At 43.0% G+C, this 25,048-nt stretch overlaps 1 protein-coding gene across 4 annotated transcripts in view; it reads left to right on the plus strand.

Annotated features, from left to right (window-relative positions):
• Nucleotides 1-25,048, plus strand: part of prkg1b (protein kinase cGMP-dependent 1b) — a 609,599-nt gene that overhangs the window by 88,807 nt on the left and 495,744 nt on the right. For all 4 annotated transcript variants that reach the window (XM_068002574.1, XM_068002575.1, XM_068002572.1 and 1 more), the window contains exon 2: nt 19,943-20,109. In XM_068002574.1, the coding sequence (XP_067858675.1) occupies nt 19,943-20,109 (167 nt within the window). The remainder of the gene's footprint in view (nt 1-19,942; nt 20,110-25,048) is intronic.

A 25,048-nucleotide genomic window follows, 5' to 3' on the forward strand; every position in this document is an offset into this window, starting at 1 on the left:
AAAACTGCTCCACCTGCACCTGTGCAGGGGCAGACTCAACCACCTGGAGAGGAGGCAGCATTACAGTACTGGTTGAGAGTGGGGCAATGGGTGAGAGGTTGGAGCGCTTTGAGTGGAGTCCCCACTTCCATGTCCCTTTTCACCATCATCCCTCCCCTGGGCCAGGGCCATATCACTCCTACCACTCTGCTGGACAACAGCTTGGAGGACTTGTGTGATGCCTTGTAGTTCTAATGTATCTATCTGCCTGTTTAAGGTGGCAGAATGTAGTTCAGCCTTGGTCTGCACGACCGTTGTCAGGGCCTGAATGGACTCATTTGTAAGCTGTGCTTGAAGCTCAGTGGAGGCTGCCATTCTCTTCATCGCAGATATTCCCACACTTATCTGTGACCCCATTACACTCATGCAGGAGTTGGATTCCTCCATCTTCTCCGTTATTGTGGAGAGTGTCCGCGGCACATTTTCCAGGACCTCGCAAAGGTGCTGCTGTACCTCGATCATTCTCCTTTTTAAGGATGGCCCCTGGGGTTCAACATCTGTGCCGAGCTGAGCAGAGCCTGGAGAGGAGTGCTCCCACCAACGTGGGCTCTCCACAGCTGCCCCTGTCACCAGTGTCTGTTTGTGCTCACTTGTGTGTGGTGACTCACCAGGTGCCAACCGAATTAACTCCCTACTAGGACCCACCGAGGTGTGAGCATCTGCACTGGTACATGGCTCGCTATGATGTGACGGTGCGCCCTCAGAGGCAAGGAGCTCCTCTGAGGAAACACCATCGTCCTCATCTTCGATCCTTAAAGGGCCTGGAAGAGAACATACAGCAATATTAAGAATCGTCGCAGAAATAATGTTGTGATGAGCATACTGAGGTGTGCAACAAGTCAATTGTTAATAACATCAATTTATGTTGTGTGTGAGAGATGTTAAAGTTCTGTCACCAGACATTTGCGGGATGCCAGTCTCAGCATCTGCGATGGCCAGGCACTCCACCATCCAACTAAGTAGCAGGGCCTCCTGCTCTACCTCTGTGAGGGCCACGATTTGTGGAGGCCCCCCTCCAGTCCTCGCCCTCTCCCTGGAATTCTGCGCTCTCTCCTACAAGGGAAGAAGGTACAGACATGTGAGTGAGAGAGGGTGACGGGGTCACCCGATGGATGAATTGCTTTGTGTGAGGCTGACAATGAAAGAGATGCATCAGAGGGTGACTACATGACAGATTGATCACATTGCATCAGGCTTGGGGTGAGTGGGAGTGTTGGGTGCACAAATAGTAAGGTGAGGGAAGTGCACAGAAAGTGAAGGTAAGTTCACAATGAGCCTTAAGTGCGGAGTGTGAGGAGGGGGTGATGCGCACCATAGAATGTAGGTGAATCAGTAACTGTACTCACTTTTCCTGCCCTGGTTAGGTCATTGAAGCGCTTCCTGCACTGCACCCAACTGCGGGAGATGTTGCTGCTACTGGTCACCTCCTCTGCCACCTCGAGCAAGGTCTTCGTGGCAGAGGCAGGGCGCTTACTACTGTCTGCCGGCTATAGCGTCTCCCTCCTCCTCCTCACCCCGGCCAGTAGCACCTCAACTGAACTTGGGTGCTGGCTTGCTCCTCTGCTGCTTCATCTCCTTCAATATCTTCTTTCTCTCACAAAAGCCATTCTTGCAATGGCCCTTTAAATACTCTAGCTGACAGCACATCATTAGGGTGCTCAGTGCGCCCGCTACGCAGCTTGGAGATGCTAAACCTGGAAGCCACATTAATGGCCTTCAATTACGTCGCGATCGCTCGAGAAAAGGTAGGAAAAATTTTTCCGGGTTTCCCACGTGCACACTGACCCGCTGACACCTCGCTGCCATGCTAAAATCATGCTCTATGTGTTTTATATTTTGTCAACGACAGTTAATGACTGACATTTTTTTTAAGTCATGACTAAGTTAATCAGGGTTCTCAAATCAAGCTTTTTATGTGGCACTTGGTGTAAAAATGAAATGCTGACTGGAACGGATTGAGGTCTTTTGAAATCATGGGGCTGAAACATGTGCGGTGATCAACGACCCAGCTACTTAGCAGTTGTGAAACGCTGGAGGCATCTCTTCATATTTTCATGGCCGTGTGTTTGGTAAGTGTGAGAGAACAGCACATGACAGTATTCTGGCAATATCAGGGAAATGCTTTTTGATTCCGTATACATGTCAGTGACCCCTTAAGCACGGAATAACTTTAGAAAGCCGATGAGGACTGCAAGTTCATCGCTGACTATTTTGTATCAGGAACAGATCAGGAGAAAGTTCAAACAAAATTAGCAGTATATCGAAACCCCTAAGAATGCAAAAGTAACAGTATTAGTTTGTAGGAGGAAAGATGTCCAGAGGTCTAGAGTAACGAGCACTACTTCGATGTTGTTGGTATTACCTGTGCCTAGTGCCAGCATGGATAGATCTTTGTCTAAGAGCAAACGCCAAAGCCTGTAAACCTATTCACTGATGTATTGCATCAACTTCAATTCTTGAGTCCCTTTGGTGAAAACGCCCTTTCCTGTGCTTCGTCACGAATGGTAAGCTTTGATGCCACACATTGGGTGCGTTTACAGTGGGTGTATGTGTGGTTGTGGGACTGTTTTGTGCGGGGGGGGGGGGGGGGTGGTGGCTGGCACTGCTGGTGGTGGTGGTCGTTCCAGGTGGTCTGAGAACTTGACTAAATTCACTTTGCAGATCTCCTTATGATAATCTATCAAACATGAGTGACTCCCTGGCATCACGAGCAGCCAGGTGAGCCGCTGCTCTGCCGACTGGTTGCCCATTGTCCCCCTCCTCCTCCTCAATGTCGATTTGGATGCTTCGTGAGCGCATGGGACCTTATCCACCGGTAACCCTCTCTGTTGAGCGATGTTGTGCAGGACACAACAGACGACTATTATTCAACACGCTCTCGCTGGTGCGCACTGTAGGGTCCCCCAGATCGATCCAGGCATCAGAAGCGCATCTTGAGCTGTCCTAAGGCTTGTTCAGTGACAGACCTGGTGGTGATGTGATTGTCGTTGTACCACTGCTGTGCCTCACTGGTGGGGTTTCTCACAGGTGTCATGAGTCACGTCTGCAGGGGACATCCCTTGTCTCCAAGGAGCCCAGCCCTTAAGTCTGTTTTGTGCAGGGAAGAGGGCCGGGATGTTAGATTCACGCAGAATTAAGGTATCATGGCAGCTGCCAGGGAATTTGGCTCACACCTGCAGAAATCTCTTCCAGTGGTCGCGAACCAGCTGTGCATTGATGGAGTGATATCCCTTTTGGTTGATGAACAGGCCTGGCTCATTTGGAGGTCCTCGGATTGCTACATGTGTGTAATCAATTGCGCCCTGTACCCGTGGGAAGCCAGCCAGAGAGTGGAAACCTACTGCCCTCTCAGTCTGGCTGATGTCGCCAATGGGGAAGTTGACATAGTCGGATGCCCTGGCAAACAAGCCATCCGTGACCTGTCATATACTCTTACGTGCAGACGACTGAGAGACCCCGGCGATGTCACCGGTGGTGCCCTGGAAGACCTGGAGGTGAAGAAATTGAGGGCAGTGGTGACTTTTAACTGCCACTGCCAATGCGTTGCCATCAGGCCCAGCCTAGAGCAGCTCTGCATGAAGGAGCCTGCAGACGTCTGCGACCACTTGGTGACTCAATCTGAGCCTGCGTAGGCACTGCTCCTCAGAGAGGTCTAGGAAGCTCAGTCTCTGCCTGTAGTGCCTCTTGCGATTTTGGCCCCTCTGTTGTTCCCCCCCCTCTGATCTTCTGTAACTCCTTGTGGCATACCTATGTCTTGTGAAGTTGCAAGTCCCAGAACTGCACACCACACCTGCTGCAGATGGTGATGTGCCTCCTCCTCAGATGTACTGCTGAATACATCCATTGGGTCACCCAACCTGATGTTGTCAGTTTGAGGGGGTCCAAAATGTAGGTAAATATGTGTGAACACAAGAATTCTGAGTGTGAACAAAGAAATCTCAGTCTAAACACAAAGGTTTGTCTGAGAGAACTAATTGCTCTGCTGCAAAAACTCACCTTTTATCCCCATGTGTCAATCACTGGTCTAAAGTTCCAAATGGCCGCCGGCTGCAACTCGCATCCGTTTCAGAGACCATGGGAAACTCTATGAGGCAGAGTTAAAATCCTTTCCCTGCCTCAATACACAAAAAATTAAACACTTTAACTAGTTCAATTATCCTAATTGATGGGTTAAATAAAGACGTTGGGACTTCCACAGATGCTTCTGGGTCTAACGCGGAAGTTGACGGCTTGGAGCCGGGATTCGTTCCCGCTCCTAAATTCCGCGATTTTCATTGCCCCCCCCCCATGCCCCAACCCTCCTGAACTTGGGGCTGAAATCATGCCCATAGTTATTCCAACTTGATTAACTCTTACTTTTGGCTCCAGAAGCTTTGTCACTGAATCTATTTGTGGGCAATGGTTTCCAGTAATATATAGTGCACTGTCAGTAGCCCCAACAACAACAATTTGCATTTATATAGTGCCTTTAATGCTTGAGGTTGTGAAAGATGCTATATAAATGCAAGGTCTTTCTTTCTTTAAAACATCCTAAGGCGCTTCACAGGAACATACTCAGACAAAGAAAATTGCACCGAGCCAAAGAAGGAGACATTAGGACAGGTGGCCAACAGCTTCGTCAAAGAGGTAGGTTTTAAGGAGGGTCTTAAAAAAGGAGAGAGAGGTGGAGAAGTTTAGGGAGGGAATTCCAAAGCTTAGGACCTAGACATCTAAAGGCACGGCCGCCAATGGTGGGGCGAAGGAAGTCGCTGATGCACAAGAGGCCAGAATTGGAGGAACGCAGAGTGGAGGGTTGCAGGGCTGGAGGAGTTAAAAAAAACAGACAGGATGTTGTGATAATGGGAATCACTTTCAGCGTGATGTCCTGACAGGTTGAAAAGTATACTTCCTTGATCCCTTTCATATTTGAACAAGGTGCCAGTGTGAACCACAAAATCAACAGGACTTTCAACACTTGTAGCTGGATCGGCATGAATCTTAAGGATTATAACTAACCTTCCACCATTTTGCAATTTCATTTAGATCCTTGTTGAGTGGTTCATTGAAATGCGTTTGGTAAAACTGGACGTGAATGTGGTTTAGTTTTCACAGTGGGAACACATTTGTGGAAAAGCTGACCAGTATTTGCACCAAGGCCTGTATGGATCTTTGAGAAATATCTTTCTCCTCTTTTCATTTTTCACACTCGCTTTACAACTTCTACAAATGATGTGTAATATGCTGAACTAGGCACAGCTCTGTTCAGTTTGAGGTGAGATGCCCTACTTCGATATTCTGTAATTTATCGTGTGGCTTTTTCAATAATTACGAGGATCAAAGTTTCATAATAAATGTGAACTAAGCTGCCTTTTCATTGATGTTCTCTTCCATTGAGGCATCTGTTTTCTTTCACATTATTACCCACCAATTTTATTCTCAGTCCCATGGTGGTTAAATAGATTAGAACAGTCTCTACACACTGAAAGGTCTCTAGCACGGGATATCATTTTTTCCATTTTAATTACAAAAAAAAATCAATAATTTGAAGAGGAGCTCGGCACTGTTTTAGTGGTTACTATTGCTTATAATGGGAGCCTGAAAGTAGAAGATATAATAACCGTTCGATGAGAACAGCAAATCCAGGCTTAGATAAAACAGCAGCAGTTGACAGTAATTTAGAAAATTAAGATTGCAGTTATTCTGTCACTCTTGTACTTTGATGTGGACGTGACAGTATAACTCAGGAGTGAGGTGCCGGTCTGACCACAGTGTGAGACCCTCTCCATTTCTTTGCAATGTTTTTAATACGAGGAGAACACAGAAGGTCCTAAGTGGCTTCCCTGGCATTAAAAATGAGCTACTCGGAGAGCAGAGCTCAGCAAGTACATCCAAGTGCGCATGGACAGAGCTCTTGTGTCACTGACCTCCATACGCACCACAATGGGAAGTATAGCTTGGGTCTGCTGTTGCATATTACCCTCCACAGATATCAATCTGAGACTAGTAGTTTTCACTGTAACTACAGCCTAAGACATTCAGTCAGTATGTGTAAAGAGATTGAACATAATAGTCTAGAAATGACAGTTCACTATATTTATTTTGAGTAGGTCAATTTCCTTTTAATATTAACATAAGAACATAAGAAATAGGAGCAGGATTAGGCCATCCGGCCCCTCGAGCCTGCTCCACCATTCAATAAGATCATGGCTGATCTTCTACCTCAACGTCATTTTCCTGCACTATCCCCATATCCCTTGATGCCTTTAATATCTAGAAATCTATCGATCTCTGTTTTGAATGTACTCAATGACTGAGCCTCCACAGCCCTCTGAATGAAAACATTTCTCCTCATCTCAGTCCTAAATGGCCTACCCTTTATTCTGGAGACTGTGACCTCTGGTTCTACATTCCCCAGCCAGGGGAAACTTCCTTCTTGCATTTACCCTGTCGAGCTCTGTAAGAATTTTGTATGTTTCAATGAGATCACCTCTCATTCTTCTAAATTCTGGAGAATACAGGCCTAGTCTACTCAATCTCTCCTCATACAACAATCCTGCCATCCCAGGAATCAGTCTGGTGAATCTTCGTTGCATTCCCTCTATGGCAAGCATATCCTTTCTTAGGTAAGGAGAGCAAAATTGTACATAATACACCAAGTGCGGTCTCACCAATGCCCTATATAATTGCAGTAAGACATTTTTACTCCTGTACTCAAATCCTCTTGTCATCAAGACCAACATACCATTTGCCTTCCTAATTGCTTGCTGCACCTGCATGTTAGCTTTCAGTGACTCATGTACAAGGACACCCAGGTCCCTTTAAATATCTAACTGTTAGACAAATATCCTGTGAACATATTCAGTGTTAATCGTTAGTTGAATGTCAGCCATGGTTCAGTCGTAGGACTCTTGCCTCTGAGTCAGAGGTTATGGGTTTCAAGCCCCACTGCAGACAGAAGTATATAATCTAGGCTGACACTCCAATGCAGTACTGACAGAGTGGTGCCCTGTTGGAGGTGCTGTCTTTTAGATGAGACGTTAAAACCAAGGCCCCATCTGCCCTCTCAGGTGGATGTAAAAGGTTCCATGGCACTATTTTGAAGAAGAGCAGAGGAGTTCTCCCCAGTGTCTTGGCCAATATTTATCCCTCAAACACCACTAAAACAGATTATACAGTCATTGTCACATTGCTGTTTGTGGGACCTTGCTGTGAGCAAATTGGCTGCCATGTTTCCTACATTACAACAGTGACTACGCTTCAAAAGTACATCATTGGCTGTAAAGCGCTTTAGGACATCCTGAGGTCCTAAAAGGCACTATATAAGTGCAAATCTTTCTTTCTTTTCTTTAGTACACTAACATTGTCACTCATAGTTTCTGGCCTTATAACAGCAGAAGCACAATTCCCATTAATCTACTAATTAAATTCCATTGCTCCTCTTGGCATATAAAAAGAGAACTTTCATTTATAGAGCAATTTTCATGTCCTAAGATGTCCTAAAGCAGTTTACAACCAATAAATTATTTTTGAAATGCAGTCGCTGTTGTTATCCAAAATTATGCAGCAGCAAAATCCCACAGGCAGCAAGGGAATAAATATCCAGATAATCTAATTTTGGTGGTGCTAATTGAAGGATGAATTTTGGAATGTTGGCCAGGACAACTCCCTGCTCTTCAAATAGTGCCATGGATCTTTCATACCCACCTGAACAGGCAGACAGGTCTCGATTCATCATCTCACTTGAAATTCGGCAGTTCTAACAATGCGGCCGTTCCTCAGTGCTGCACTGAAGTGTTAGCCTAAATTATGTGCTTCTGTCTTCAGTCGGGCTTGAGCCCATGACCTTCAGACTCAAGAGGCGAAAGCCCTAGAAAAGAAAGAGTAGCTTTCAGATTTTTATCATGGTTTTAACATACCTTATGTAGGGAATTAATACAGAACACAGCACTTCGAGATTATACTTTCCTATTACTTAAGGGGCAAATAATTTGGTATAGGAGTTAGCACGTAAAGGTCATTATAGACGAGTTACTGTGGAACATCAGTTAAGAAACCAATGCAATGTTGAAGCACGGTACTTAAAATCTAATATACTTTCCACAGTTATATTGGAATTGGATACATACTTGAAAAGGAAAAATTAACTGGGCTATGGGGAAAGAGCAAGAGATTGGGACTAATTGGATAATTCTTTCAAAGAGTCGACATGGGCATGATGGGCCGAATCTGTGCTGTAAGAGTCTGTGATATTCTATTGTTTGAAATATTAGTGGTACTGAAGGGACGAGCGTAATTGCAGTCAGAATGTTTGGACTTATTTTTATTTCAAATAAATGGAAATGCAAGCACTGCATATATAATTTGTTGTCATTTCTTCCGTGCTCACAGACTCCACTTGTCTGTCAGTGCAGTGTTCTGAATTACTAAGCTCGATCTCCTCCATGCCTTTGAATGGGGCAAAGAAATCTCATTTCATTCAATTCTTCACATTTTCTGGCATGGGTGCAGTTTATAGTCAAATAATTAGGTTTTGTATTTGAATGTGCTGTTCGCGCCTAAGGTCAACTGCTTAGCATAGGCACGAGTGCAGAATTTAACAACTGCAGGGAGCATACAAGTGGCGAGCGTGGAAAAGTCAAGAAATAGCTAAAATACGCTTACCTTTATGTTATTGAGTCCTTTAAAGGAACTGTGTGTACTTAGCATTGCCTAGCAACCCTGGTAGCCCAGATCCCATGAGCATAATTAAGAATGAACATTCTGCACAGCAGAACACTAGGAAATGGCTGCAAGAAGGTCCCTGTGCCTAAATAAATATTTAAATGGAGCTCCCAGCCTATGTTGTCAGGTGCATTCGATGTCAGCACTTCCTGCCCCTGAATGCACAATGTTGGTGGAGTTCTGGCATAGCAAATTTGCACCCACTTTTCTGATTGAGGTCCTGCTGATTGACAGCCATAAACCCCAAAGGGTTAAATTATGAGGACAGATTGCATAGACTAGTCTTATATTCCCTTGAGCATAGAAGATTAAGGGGTGATCTAATTGAGATGATTAAAGGAGTCGATAGGGTAGATAGAGAGAAACTCTTTCCTCTGGTGGGAGAGTCCAGAACAAGGGAGCATAGCCTTAAAATTAGAGCTAGGTCGTTCAGGGTTGATGTCAAAAATGATTATTTTACACAAAGGGTAGTGGAAATCTGGAACTCTCTCCCCCAAAAAGTTGTTGAGGCTGGGTCAATTGAAAATTTCAAAACTGAGATTGATAGATTTTTATTAGGCAAGGGTATTAAGGATTACGGAACCAAGGTAGGGAAATGGTAGGGATCTAGATCAGCCATGATCTAATTGAATGACGGAACAGGCTTGAGGAGCTGAAATCCTACTCCTATTCCTATGCTCTTAAATTGGTGCTGAAGCAGATTGGTAAATTTACGCTACTGTTTATTTATACCTCTCGCATGCTTGTTAATTTAAAATCGATGGAAAATCAGCGGCTGCAGGCCTGGTATTTCCTGACCAGCGGTTCCTGTGACTGGCCTCCCTCCCTGGGAGTGCCAGGTTGGTGAATCGACCCTTAGGTTTTGTTATACATGGAAAACACTTTTTCTTATTTTGCCATCAACAGTTTTTAACTCTCGATAAGACTCAAGTCTGTTGCTCTCTTCTAGACCTCTCTCACACTCCTTACAGGATACAAGAAAAAGTTTATTACCTAATAGGCAATCCCCTCTCACCTTTAACCTTTCTCTCCACCGTGACCTAGTTTTTCTTGGTATTATTGATACGACTATGGTCAGTGCTCCTCCATACTTTGCTCTTCAGTTCTTTCGGAGCCCAGTATACACTGGCCCACATGATATTTCTCTTCTCTACTGTCCTACTATGTTGAAATCAAGACTCATTGTGAAGTCTTCTACTCAGTTTGCTTCTTCTTTCCTTCCTCTTGCAATCTTCAGGCTTTTGAAGCCCAGGCTGAGCTTATCACTACTGCCTGATGTATCACATCTTCTCTTTTGCTGCTTTCAACCTTCGTGCTGCCTTGCCCTATTGGCTTTTGTCATAGGTTATTAATATGAACAAATACAAACTAATCTATATTGCCAGTGAATTATGACCTTTTATTTCCATTCCTTCCTCGCTTCCTTCAGCTGTGAATGGAAGATGGTTTGGTTTATAGCGCTCCTCATGGTTATTGCCAATGTTGCAAAGTATTAATTAGCAGGACTTGCATTTTCTCATATATTGCCCTCTTCTGTAATTGTTTTTTTTTACCAAAGAAGGATACCAGTTGGCAGACCTGTTTCCACTGGGACCAAGCAAATGGAAGATGGGTTACTGAGAATTTCCTGGAATAATACAAGGTGCCAAGTGAGAAACCCATATTTTTTTTATGGGATGTGGACATTGCTGGCAAGGCCAGCATTTGTTGTCCATCCCTAATTGCCCTTGAGAAGGTGGTGGTGAGCCGCCTTCTTGAACTGCTGCAGTCCGTGTGTTGAAGGTTCTCCCACAGTGCTGTTAGTTAGGGAGTTCCAGGATTTTGAACCAGCGACGATGAAGGAACGGCGATATATTTCCAAGTCAGGATGGTGTGTGACTTGGACGGGAATGTGCAGGTAGTGTTGTTCCCATGTGCCTGCTGCCCTTGTCCTTCTAGGTGGTAGAGGGTCGTGGGTTTGGGAGATGCTGTCGAAGAAGCCTTGGCGAGTTGCTGCAGTGCATCCTGTAGATGTTACACACTGCAGCCACAGTGCGCCGGTGGTGAAGGGAGTGAAGCCTTTAGGGTGTGTATGGGGTACCAATCAAGCGGGCTGCTTTGTCCTGGATGGTGTCGAGCTTCTTGAATGTTGTTGGAGCTGCACTCATCCAGGCAAGTGGCGAGTATTCCATCACACTCCTGACTTGTGCCTCGTAGATGGTGGAAAGGCTTTGGGGAGTCAGAAGGTGAGTCACTCGCCGCAGAATACCCAGCCTCTGACCTGCTCTTGTAGCCACAGTATTTATATGGCTGGTCCAGTTACATTTCTGGTCAATGGTGACCCCCAGGATGTTGATGGTGGGGGATTCGGCGATGGTAATGCCGTTGAATGTCAAGGGGAGGTGGTTAGACTCTCTCTTGTTGGAGATGGTCATTGCCTGGCACTTGTCTGGCGCGAATGTTACTTGCCACTTATCAGCCCAAGCCTGGATGTTGTCCAGGTCTTGCTGCATGCAGGCATGGACTGCTTCATTATCTGAGGGGTTGTGAATGGAACTGAACACTGTGCAATCATCAGCGAACATCCCCATTTCTGACCTTATGATGGAGGGAAGGTCATTGATGAAGCAGCTGAAGATGGTTGGGCCAAGGACACTGCCCTGAGGAACTCCTGCAGCAATGTCCTGGGGCTGAGATCATTGGCCTCCAACAACCACTACCATCTTCCTTTGTGCTAAGCCACTGGAGAGTTTTCCTCCTGATTCCCATTGACTTCAATTTTACTGGGGCTCCTTGATGCCACACTCAGTCAAATGCTGCCTTGATGTCAAGGGCAGTCACTCTCACCTCACCTCTGGAATTCAGCTCTTTTGTCCATGTTTGGACCAAGGCTGTAATGAAGTCTGGAGCCGAGTGGTCCTGGCAGAACCCAAACTGAGCATCGGTGAGCAGGTAATTGGTGAGTAAGTGCCACTTGATAGCACTTTTGATGACACCTTCCATCATTTTGTTGATGATTGAGAGTAGACTGATGGGGCAGTAATTGGCTGGATTGGATTTGTCCTGCTTTTTGTGGACAGGACGTAGCTGGGCAATTTTCCACATTGTCGGGTAGATGCCAGTGTTGTCAATGACCCTTACCTATAGACATGATCTTAATAATTTACTCTTTTTTCCAGTATTTCTTCATACTTGTCTGTTTTGTGCCTTAGTTTTGCTGCATTATTTTTGCTCAATGACTCGGGGTCTGGCTATTGTACTGTGTGCTTCATCCTGGATGAACTTGGTGCTTCACTGGAAACACTTCCACTGCACTGAGATGTATCTAAGAAATTCCCAGGTTTTCATCGTCAGTAGTTGCCTTGCGTTCCTCTTTATCCGACAAAATGCTGAATTTGGCTCTAAATGATTTCCAACATCAGTCTCAAAGCCAAAGATGGTGGTGTGAATCTTTACGATAAAGAGAAGTAACCAGAGAAAAATGCAGATTGCACACCAATATATTCATGTTTCCATGGGAAAGAGTTTCCAGAATGATTTTCCATTGATTGCTAGGGATTAAAACTTGACATATGATGAAGTTAACTAGTGCAATACGAGTTGCAAATTTTTACCTCACTGCAAAACTCTCTTGTGCTATGAAGGGTACTTCTTAAAATAGTACCCAGGGTTGGACCCATGATCTTCACTTGCAAGAATTATGTACAGCAACATAATTTGGATTGTGTTTCAAGGATTCAATATATCCAAAGGTTGAGATGATTTGATAAACTAGATTAATTTTAGCTCTCACAGTTTGCACCATTGTAACTGTTCGATGTGTTATTGCCTGGTCACATACTCCAACCAATGTACACTCCCATATGTATTGCCAAAGACTGTCGAGGCATTTTATTGTTTAGTGGAGCAAGAACTGCTGTACAGTTTAAAGCTTGATACAAATCTATTTGGAACAGTAGTAATTGCGAAATTATGATTACTAAAATCAAGATGGAACGATAAAAAAGATCGCTGCTATTGTTTTGAGGTCTTAACTTGCCTTGTCAGGTTTATTATAGAAGTTCCTTTATGTTTTTAGTCCCATCAGTTTTATTGTGGCAGATGGGACATTAAAGCCTACAGCTGTAAATTGAAACTTAGCCGAATATTGGCGTTTTAACTTGCAACAAAGATGCAACAAAATGCTTTTAACAGTGTGGAGAAACAGAGATTTAGGAGTGCAGATATCTTTAAGGTAGGAGCACAGGTAGAAAAAGGAGAATGGAATTGCGGGTTTTATAAATCGGAGCATTGAATTTACAAGTAAGGAAGTGATGCTAAATTTATGCAAAGCATTGGTTAGGGCAGATGGAATATTGCATGTAGTTCTTGGCACTCCAATAAAAGGATATTAGAGCCATGGAAAAGGTACAGCAAAGATTCAGTGGAATGATACCAGGAATTAAAGGTTATAGTTTGGAAGACAGGCTCTTTTTACACTGGAACAAAGAAGATTAAATGGTGATCTAATAGAGGTTGTCCAAATTATGAAAAGCTTTGAGAAGGTGAATATTGAAAGATTGTTTCTGCTGGTTGGCAAATCAGAGATCAGGGAGATTAGACTCAGGATTATCATTAAAAAAATTGAAGGGGGAAGTTGATGTAGGCAGTCCAATAGTAGAGCAACAGTAACACGATAAAGCACCATTAATGCAGTGAAATATTCAAGGCACTGAGGAGCTGACTGGGCATTGAGTCGGAATTGGGCTAGTACTTAGGGGAGATGGCCAAAGGCATGGTTGAACAGATAGGTTTTGAAGACCGTGAGAGATGTGATGAGACAGACAGGTTTAGGTAGACAATGCAAGAGTGTAGAGCCAATGATTGCACCGTAGTCCAGGCTCAGAAGAGCAGAAGCTACAAGTTGGGATATAGCGCTGTAGGGAATTGCAGAGGTAGGGAGTAGCAAGGCTATGGAGGGATTTGTAAATGAGAGAAAGGAAATTAATGCACTGGGGGTTGGGGAGCCATTGGAGAGCAGTGATGGGTGAGCAAGTTTTGGTGTGGGATAAGATGTGGCAAATGAAGTTCTGGATGAATTGGAGTTTGTGTAAGTTGGCTAAGAGGGTATCGGGAAAATCAAGTCTAAAGATAACGATGAATGAGGATTTCAGCGAGAGGAGGGGTGAGATTATGTTGGAGGTGGGCAATATTCTGCAAGTGAAAATATGTGATCGTGGTATAGGTCTGGACGTGAAGTTTGAAACTCAGCTCAGGGTTGGGAAGGACACTGAGGCTGTGCCCTGTTGGATTGTGCCAGAGTGAACCACAGGAATGGAATTGAGGGGCAGGGTGTGGAGTTCCTATCAAGAGCCTAAGAGGTTGGCTTCACTCCTGCAATTGTTTAGTTGGAGGAAGTTCTGGCCCATGTACGACTTGATGTTGGCAGTCCAATAGTAGAGCAACAGTTGTAGAGACGAGGGTAGAATCATGGAAAGTTACGGCACAGAAGGGGGCCATTCGGCCCATCGTGTCTGTGCCGGCCAAAGTCCGTAGACCTGTAGGTTACGGCACTTCAAGTGCACATCCAAGTACTTTTTAAATGAGTTGAGGGTTTCTGCCTCTACCACCCTTTCAGGCAGTGAGTTCCAGACCCCCACCACCCTCTGGGTGAAAAGATTTCTTCTCAGCTCCCCTCTAGTCCTCCTACCAATTACTTTAAATCTATGGTCCCTGGTCATTGCCCCTCTACTAAGGGAAATAGGTCATTCCTATCCACTCTATCTGGTCCTGTCATGATTTTATATACCTCAATTAAATCTCCCCTCAGCCTCCTTTGTTCCAAAGAAAACAACTCCAGCCTATCCAATCTTTTCTCATAGCTAAAATTCTCCAGCCCTGGCAACATCCTCGTAAATCTCCTTTGTATCCTCTCCAGTGCAATCACATCTTTCCTGTAATGTGGTAACCAGAACTGTACGCAGTAATCAAGCTGTGGCCTATCCAATGTTTTATACAGTTCTAGCATAACCACCCTGCTCTTATATTCCACGCCTTGGCTAATAAAGGAAAATATCCCGAATGCCTTTTTAAACACCTTATCTACCTGTCCTGCTACCTTCAGGAATATGTGGACATGCATTCCAAGGTCCCTCTGTTCCTCTACACCTCTCAGTATCCTCCCATTTATGGTGTATTCCCTTGCCTTGTTTGCCCTCCCCAAATGCATTACCTCACACTTCTCTGGATTGAATTCCATTTGCCACTTTTCTGCTCACCTGACCAGTACATTGATATCTTCCTGCAGTCCACAGCTTTCCTCCTCACTATCAACCACATGGCCAATTTTTGTACCATCTGCAAATTTCTTGATCAAGCCCCCCCACATTCAAGTCCAAATCATTGATATATACCACAAAAAGCAAGGGACCTAATGCTGAGCCTTGCAGGACCCCACTGGAAACAGCCTTCCAGTCGCAAAAACACCGTCAACCATTACACTTTACTTTCTGCCACTGAGCCAATTTTGGATCCAACTAGCCACTTCCCCTTGGATCCCATGGGCTTTTACTTTTTTGACCGGTCTGCCATGTGGGACCTTGTCAAAAGCCTTGCTAAAATCCATGTACACTATATCATATGCTTTACCTTCATGGACTCTCCTTCTTATCTGCTCAAAAAATTCAATCAAATTATCAGACACGACCTTCCCTTAACAAATCCATGCTGACTGTCCTTGATTAACCCATGCCTTTCTAAATGATGATTTCTGCTGTCCCTCAGAATGGATTCCAATAATTTGCCCACTACCAAGGTTAGACTGACTGACCTATAATTACTCGGTCTATCTCTTTCTCCCTTTTTAAACAATGGTACAATGTTAGCAGTCCTCCAATCCTTCGGCACCGCACCTGTAGCCAGGGAGGATTGGAAAATGATGATCAGAGCCTCTGCTATTTCCTAGAGGCCAGAGGATAAAGCTGGGCATCATGTGTAGAGATACAGAAACTAGACCTCTGTCTACAGATAATCGTGCTGACGTGCAACACGTATATGATCAATAGGAGGGACTGGGGGCGGAACCATGGGTCATGCCAGAGGTTATCATATGGTTGCAGAGGAGAAGCCACCTCCTTGGGTTTCTCCATAGTTATACTACTGATGTTTAATGAATAAGTTGGTTTGATTAAATTTGCAGATTTTGATAACATTTGTGACAACTATGGCATTATAATTAAAATGTGTTTTACCTCTAATTGCCTTTTATGTTTTTGCAACTAGACGGTTCTTGTGACTAATGCTACATTTATTCTTTCAGTAACGGTAATTAGCTTCATTGGCACCACTGCCAGTTTCTGTCATTCTGATGGAGTAGGCTGCGAAACAGTTTATTCGTTTTCTGGAGATATTATACGAGCAATTATTATCATGTTGAAAGAATCATCACAGGAAGTGTGTTATTTATCTAACACTAGTTGCTATGTAGTAAAAATGGACTTGTAGCAAAGTTTGCTGCCAGCTGGTCCCAGTGTATTTTCTTACCTTTGGAGTGCAATCAGTGTATTCCCTTGAGAGCAGGATTTCCAATTACAATTGTATGTTCGTTATTCACTTTTATGCTTTAGCTGATTTAAATGTATTCATATTTTCTTCAGTAAATTACTGCAAGTAACATTCGCGCCAGACAAATGCCAGGCAATGACCATCTCCAACAAGAGAGAGTCTAACCACTTCCCCCTGACATTCAATGGCATTACCATCGCCGAATCCCCCACCATCAACATCCTGGGGGTCACCATTGACCAGAAACTTAACTGGACCAGCCATATAAATACTGTGGCTACAAGAGCAGGTCAGAGGCTGGGTATTCTGCAGCGAGAGACTCACCTCCTGACTCCCCAAAGCCTTTCCATCATCTACAAGGCACAAGTCAGGAGTGTGATGGAATACTCGCCACTTGCCTGGATGAGTGCAGCTCCAACAACACTCAAGAAGCTCGACACCATCCAGGACAAAGCAGCCCGCTTGATTGGCACCCCATCCATCACCCTAAACATTCACTCCCTTCACCACCGGTGCACTGTGGCTGCAGTGTGTACCATCTACAGGATGTACTGCAGCAACTCGCCAAGGCTTCTTCGACAGCATCTCCCAAACCCGCGACCTCTACCACCTAGAAGGACAAGAGCAGCAGGCACATGGGAACAACACGACCTGCACGTTCCCCTCCAAGTCACGCATCATCCTGACGTGGAAATATATCGCCGTTCCTTCATCGTCGCTGGGTCAAAATCCTGGAACTCCCTTCCTAACAGCATCGTGGGAGAACCTTCACCACACGGACTGCAGCGGTTCAAGAAGGCGGCTCACCACCACCTTGTCAAGGGCAATTAGGGATGGGCAATAAATGCTGGCCTCGCCAGCAACGTCCACATCCCATTAACGAATTAAAAAAAAGTAGCATATTATTTAAGAGTCACGGTAATTATTGACCAGTATCAATATTATACTTGAATATTGTGGGGCTTACATAATATACTGCAGCAGTCAGTGCAAACCAGTGCTTTGCTGCATTACAGAGGTTTGAGAAGGAATGATACAATACAGTAACTAGTTTCTATAGAGCTATAAAAAGGAACCTGATGGTCAAAATCTGTTTAAATGTTTACGTGGGTCATCAAATCAGTACAATGAGTCATTCAAAAATATTTCAATATTTATATTCAATATCTTGCTATTCAATAGGATACAATTTGTACAAATATGATATTGATGTACAGTAACCCATTGAGAATAGGGTTTTCATTTGCATTTTAGACGGCAAACATATGGTACCTATGAACAATATTTTGTAGAGGTGTATTATGATCTAATAACCTTGTCAATAATTAGTTGTTTGCTCTTAAAATTTAACATAGAAGAAACGTTTAACCTTGTTCCAATACCATGTGCATTGTTAAACTGGTATTGCTTCTTTTTTCTTCGACCCTTTTAAGGAATTTTAACCTCCACCTTTAGCCTCTACATCATATATAATCCCCTGGTCTTCAGAGCAGACATTCAACCGGCTCTCAGGTCTTTACCTCAATGCTATGTAAGAGCCTATTGAGAGATGGGAATGACTGGGTTGGTTTGCCCATCATTTTTGTGTGCTGTCTCTCTGTGGGGAAATACCTTGCCTCTACTCCCCACGATTCTGTCACAACACAGTCTAAATCAGAAACTCCATTTGTGTGAGATCAAGGAGACACTCCCCTCCCCCATATCCCAGTGCTGTGGTGCACTGTAAAGCGAACACTAATTTCGTACCCCTTCCATTGTTCTGTGAAGAGTGTTTCCTTTGCAGCACTCACTGAATCGCTTTGTATCTGGTAAATGTGAATTTACTGTGTAAAGTTGTTGAGCTCTTTCTCACATTATTGTTACAGCAGTTTTCTCATTTTAAAGTTTCAAAGAAATTGAAGTTGTCATCGTTATGTTCCCTCAATACTGCGGATGCATATAGTTTCCTTTGGGACCAGCATTACTTACTGTGTGACTTTTCATCAGTAGCAGTATGTCCTATTCTTTGGAAATTATTGATAATTCAAATGAAGCTGTTTGTGCAAAGCATGAAATGCAAATTCTCCATAGTATAATTTTTCCAATAAAACTGTTTCATAAAATCCAAGATAAACGATTCGGCATTTAATATTTTTCATTTTAATGTGGGCTAAGCAAATATTTAGTGAACAAGGGTAAATCCTTGAAAAATGAGACCACACATTCGTCTACATAAGAACAACTGCACTTCAAAGTAATGTGTTATATGTGAAGCATTTTGAGACGTAGGAACATTAAGAACAGGAGTAGGCCATTCAGCCCCTCGAGCCTGCTCCACCATTCAATTAGATCATGGCTGCTGCACCTCAACTCCATTTACCTGCCTTTGCTCCATATCCCTTGATACTCTTACCCAACAAAAATCTATCTATCTCAGTCTTGAAAGCTCCAATTGTCCCAGCATCCACAGCTTTTTTTGGAGAATTTTTTCAGATTTCTACTACACTTTGTGTGAAAAATTGCTTCCTGATTTCGCTCCTGAATGGCCTAGCTCTAATTTTAAGATTATGTCCCCTTGTTCTTGATTCTCCCACCAGAGGAAATAGTTTCTCAGTATCTACCCTATTAAACCCTTTAAACATTTTAAACACCTTGACCAGATCACCCCTCAATCTCCTATACTCAAGGGAATACAAGCCAAGTTTATGCAACCTGTCCTCATAATTTAACCCTCTAAGCCCAGGTATCATTCTGACAGTTCTGAGAAATGTGATAAGGCACTATATAAATACAAGTTAATTCTAGAAGTTGATTTTTCATGTAGTGATAGTAGTTCATGCATGCATGTGATTAGAATTGTAATGTTATTATTGCAGCAGCAGTTATGGCCATGGATTGCGAGAACCTGTTAGCTCTTTGTGATGGAATTTTTGTTCGAATTGGCCAGCTCAGGCTGTATTTTTCCTTGGAAAATAGTTCATGTTGCCTTTCATCGATGTCTTCTCTTTGGGCCTTGGAGGGATTTATATGTGACACAGTGCCTTAGCGTATATGTGCCTACTCTTTGAATCATATAGTTTGGTCACAGTCCACCAGCATGTTGTTTGAGATTTTTTTGTATCGCTCAAGTCTTTCCAGACGGTTCACAGCATCAGTTTGCACCCAATTCAAACACTTGCACTGTGTTATTGTCTGATTGTTCTACACACTACTGATATCATTTGTATGATGCATTGCATCACTGCATATAAACATGGGGTGACATTTTACTCTGGTTTACAGTCATTTTTATCCTAGTAAAATATATTGACATTTGACTGGACTCTTTGATAACATTTTGCATGCAGGTTGACAATTTGTATTGTACTGAGGTCCTAAGTTAAATTAGGCACATTAGTCAGGATGAAAGCAATTTAATTTCCATCAGGTTGTGTGTTTAAATTTAATGAAGAGCTATAGATGGTTGCATTGACTTTTTCAACCTTCATCCTCAGTCTGTTATATATTATATCAAGACCAATGCAATATTAATTCTAAACAGCACCTCGTAAGAAACATTAATTGTTTCACCTCTTATTATAATGGAGTTTTCAAACTTCTTTACAACAAGAGACCTTGGACCTTCTTAATTCCCTTTGCCAATGGTTTGCTGTTCAGGGACTCTGTAGAATTTCTGCTGACAACTTTTCATTTTTCGCTTTAGGTCTAAGGAACTGATCAAGGAAGCGATCCTGGACAATGATTTCATGAAAAATCTGGAGTTGTCTCAGATTCAGGAGATTGTAGACTGTATGTACCCAGTGGAATATGGCAAGGACAGCTGCATCATCAAAGAGGGTGATGTGGGCTCTCTGGTTTATGTTATGGAAGGTAGGTACTTTGAGCTGACTTCATTTATTACTGCACCACCTGATCTTCAAAGAATCGGCACCTATTCTTCTGGCCTTACAATTGTTGCTTTTATGTTCTTTAACAGATGTGTAATTGTGTCCTTTATAATCTACTTTAAGAATAAATAGCATACTGTTGTTTTGATGATAATACTTTAATTGAAAAGTATTCTGCACGTATTAAATATTTTTTTCACAGATCCTTTACAACACATATCACCTGTGGAGTGGTTGTATCAGAAATGGGCTCCCTAAGCAGAGTGCATCGATGAATCAATTCTGTAATATGTACTAACCTCGTTATTCTGCTATTATAAATGGGGGTAACTTCCACCATCAATGCTTGGGCAGTAAACTAGCGGAGCGGATCGCCCGCCCGTTATAGATCCGGCCCGATTTTCATTTCCAGTGATTTAGTAAAATTATTTCAGCCCCTTTACAATGAGTCACTTGCAACGATTTACTTGTAGTGATACTACATGGGTCCAGTGTGTCACTGTAAGGGTGCTGTCTTAGATACTAATCTTAGGCCAATATCTGTACTGCAGTGGTTTCCAAACATTTTCTGTGGGGGGGACTTCCTACAAATATTGACATACCACTGGGGACCTCCTGCAAATATTGACACACTCCCAGTGACCCCTTGTCCTGACTTTCGAAAGATTGCGTCAGCTACCCAAAAATAATTTCATTGCAGAATGTGTTTTATTAATCTACAGCAACAGAAATAACGTGCTATTAATTCAACAAACACAAAAATATTAAGAAATATGATCACAGGACTCCCTGGACCGTGATGTACCAAGCAACATGCCCCTAGCAGACCTTAGTTATACCGCCAGCTGCACCTTGCATTGAGTTGAGGCGAAGGAATGCTTAGGTGAAGGCGGCTGCAGACAATAGTATTGTTTCTCTCAATTAGGTTGGGACGCAGCATATCTGGGCCCTGGCCAAGTTTACCACTGTTCTGTCATATTACTGATTTTGCAGGATTGTCTTAATGCACATGATTCATTAAAATAGAAAAGAGAGAGAGAAATTTCTCCTTTCCATCTCCCTTCTGTTGCAGTGAATCACACATCGCTAGAGTCTTGTATCTCCTGTTTGGGAGCTAGATCATGTTGATAAGTATCCAATTGTTCTGCATCAAAAATGGCCCATGTTATGACATGGCTGGTGGAGTGGATTGGATTGGATTGTATGTAATTTATGAAACAATAAACTTCTAATGTTGTAGCGCAACAAGATTACACTTCACTGTTTGGGAATGATCAATAATGTCAAAAGAAAAATCCATCTTTATGCATGCTGTCATTCAGTAAACTAACCTACCAACCCTCTCGTGGCTTCTCAAAGATTGTATGCATTGATATTTTCTTTGGCGTTGAGTCCAAATCCAAACGCTCCATTTTCCATGTAATTTGTTTAACAGATTTAAATGAAAAATATTTGCAAATAAACATTCCTCGTTCACCATCCATGACAAAAGGCTGCAAGATCTTTTGCGATGTGACACGTAAACAAGTCTTGGGAGAGAGTTCCAGTTTTATGCAAAAATAAAGTAATCTCTAAGTTCTTCTCAACCACTTAGCTGCTTTTTGTATCAGTTCAGATTTAGGATTATCACCATCCTTAAGTGTGATTGCAGAAACAGTTTAATTTGCAGCAATAGTAGGCTCCAGTGTTTGAGGAATGATTTTCTTTGCACTGTGAGCAACAACATCATGAACTAATACTTTATAAATTAATTGATGATTTCATTATACATGGCATCCAGAGAAAGCCTTTCCCCTTGATGACATCGTCGTCTATGATCTCTCTCTTCATAAAGATACTGGCCCCACGGATCCATCAGCCGGTGCATCTTGGTGCAAGTCTGGAGATACGGCTGCCCCAGACCTCTGCTGCTGACCCCACCTCCTGGGGATGTGTCTACCACTGGACAGCACTTGCACCCCTAGGAGTACATGTGACATTCCATCAATGTCCTTACAAAAGGGGGCTGCTTTAAAAAAAATGTGGTCCCCACATCCGCCCCTTGGGTGGCCAGTACGTCTGGCCATATCAGGTGTGCTCGTGCTGACCAGATACTAGGTCCTTCCAAAGGCATGGAACTCCTGACATGGAGTGTCCCCACCCCCCCCATCCCCCTTACGACGATGGCCTTGTAAGAGTGGCCAGTCCACTCTCACAAGGCCATCCTGGATTCTTTGATGCTAGGTTGGGACGCAGCATATCTGGGCCCTGGCCAAGTTTACCACTGTTCTGTCATATTTTCTTTGAAGTTACAGTAGGAATAGGTCAGAACGCCCATGTACTTTTAGCCCCAGTTGTTTTGGAGCATCCCCTACAGGTAGGTAATTCAATCTAACAGTTGCCCTATATATTTGCATATTTCTCAATCACTAATCAGGCACACTGTGCGACGATATAGTGACATGTTTGGCCCAATCAGAGCTCAAAAGTATAATTTTAACCACAAGTGCTCAAAAACTGAGACTTGAAAATTAAAATATAAAAGCAGGAAGTCCTGGATTCTAATCAAATTCCTATCCCATTTTCCTTTTCATATTGCCTGTTTTGGTGGTTATTTTTAACTTGAGGTGATTATATATCTTACTAGTTTTTTTATTATGGTTTGTGCCATATTTGCACTACCTGGAATAGACGTGTTGTGTAAGCGATTAGCATTTTGAAAATGACTTCTGAAGGATTGTTTGCATTGATAGCTTCTTTATTGTGTGTGTCAAAATGCTTATAAATACACTGAGGTTGCACAGATCTCGGGTTTGGAAACTAAATACATTGCAAGGGATCTCCGCATACTATTGCCACGGTTTGCTGGTTAGTGAGCTTACAGGTACGAAAATAGTGAGTTCCTGATCTCAACCATGCCTTTAGAGGAGAGACTGGGTGAAATCTAAATATATGATCAAAAGGAGGGGTGATCATCACCCAAATCACTTTGGGCTGCTTTCTCAAAACATCTATCTGTGCGCTGGTTGTGAAGTTGCTAGAGTTTGGTGAATAGGTTATCTGCCTCTCTCATCAGCCAGGTAATAAGGATGGGAGCATTGTTAAATAAAACATAGAAAAATATATGTTAAAAGCTGTGAATAAACAAATATAATAAAATACAACCTCCAAAAGTGTAGAGTCATATTTAGTAGCTAAAGGGCACAATAAGCATTTTCATGGGTGCAAAAATTACCAGTTTCTAAATCTGATTTTACCATACCTGTGGTATCATTGCCTGACCCATGTTACTTTTGTCAGGCCTATGGTGTCTTTACCAGGCTTGTGGTATTTTTGGCAGGCGTTTGGTGTCTTTACCAGGCCTATGGTTTCTTTGCCAAGCCTGTGATGCTTTTAGCAGGCCTTTGGTGTCTTTACCAGGCCTATAGTGTCTTTACCAGGCTTGTGGTACTTTTGTCAGGCCTAAGGTATCTTTGCCAGACCTGTGGTGCTTTTGTCATATGGTGCCTTTGGTACTGAACAACCCAAGACAAAAGCCCTGCCATCCACTGAGTAGCTGCATCTGTGGATTTATGAGGTGCTTGAAAGTTGTTCAAAATCCTTCATCAGAACAATCTGTAGCATTTGGGAGAACATGTTTCTATCAGACGATGAAATCAGGTGCACCAGGTGCATCCTTTCAAGATGACGACAGAGTTTACTATAAGCTGGGAAGGGAAAAAATGAAGGTGCTGCTGTCCGATTTCCAGCATCCGCAGTATTTTGCTTTTTTTTAGAATTAAATATAAAAATCAGTTTATAACGAATATGGAAGCTATGTTAATAGGATTAAAGCTAATGACAATCTAATTACAATCATCAAGCATCATGTTGTTCTATTTAAAATGATCAGAGTGCAACATGTTGTGCCACATTTCAGAGTATGATTACTGTGCAAGTGAAGAACATTATAAATTCTGGATTTTTTTCAAACTGTATAATGAGGACAGTTACTGAAGGCACTTGTTATCCAGGCCAAATTCCTAGGAAGCTCTAATATTCTTGTTAGTTGCCATGGAGATAGTAGCAAAAATGTTAAGAGAACGTTAACCAGGGGAACGGAACAACAGCAGTTGGTGTTGCACTAGAGAAAGAATGAGTAATGATAATGGCCTCCAAGAAAAACAGTATCAACGGCAGAACACAATTAAATTATACAGGTGAAACGGAGCCCCAAAATAAATCCTGTGAGTTGTGATCATTCTTAGAGATACTAATTCCCTTGACTGATGTATTGTGAGACTCCATTATTATCAGGAGGAACATCCCTAAGATGAATATTTCAAAGTGCTGTTACCTGGGATTGAAAGTGAACAGTGCTTCTTCTTTCTTACATGCTGCTTTCCCTAGCTGTCCGCTCAACAAATAATGAAACTTGTTACAACTTTGACTTGCAGAGTTGTGTTTTGGGCATCATGAGGTCGATTTTCCGAGACCTCTCCTCTGGCGAGGTACCTTGCCCGCTGCCGTCACAGGCTGGGAAACCGCTTGCGCGCTGCTCATGGGCCAGGCACCCTGCCATCATCGATGAATTGGAAAATCTACCCTCGCCATCTGAAGTAGAAGCCAGGGCGATTAGTGCTGCATTGCCACAGCCTCCAAGGTTGAAGATGCTTGATCAGAGTTTCAATCAAATATAAATGGGCCAGAATTTTTTGGATCACGCTTATGCAGAAATGATACCAAATTTTACCCCGATCTTGCCGATGACAACTTACACCAAAATTTCCTGACAATCATATTAGTATACATAAAAACCAACGTAAAACAAGCAGAAATCAACGTAAACAATCGGGGCCCAAGGAAAACAAGGAACATAGGCCACCTTCCTTCTTTAAGTCCCTCTTTATCTTATTGATGTTTTGAAAATTGAAGTTTGAAGCCCTCAAACCATCATTCCTGCA

Source organism: Heptranchias perlo, chromosome 21 (genome assembly GCF_035084215.1).
Source record: "Heptranchias perlo isolate sHepPer1 chromosome 21, sHepPer1.hap1, whole genome shotgun sequence".
Classification (NCBI taxonomy): domain Eukaryota; kingdom Metazoa; phylum Chordata; class Chondrichthyes; order Hexanchiformes; family Hexanchidae; genus Heptranchias; species Heptranchias perlo.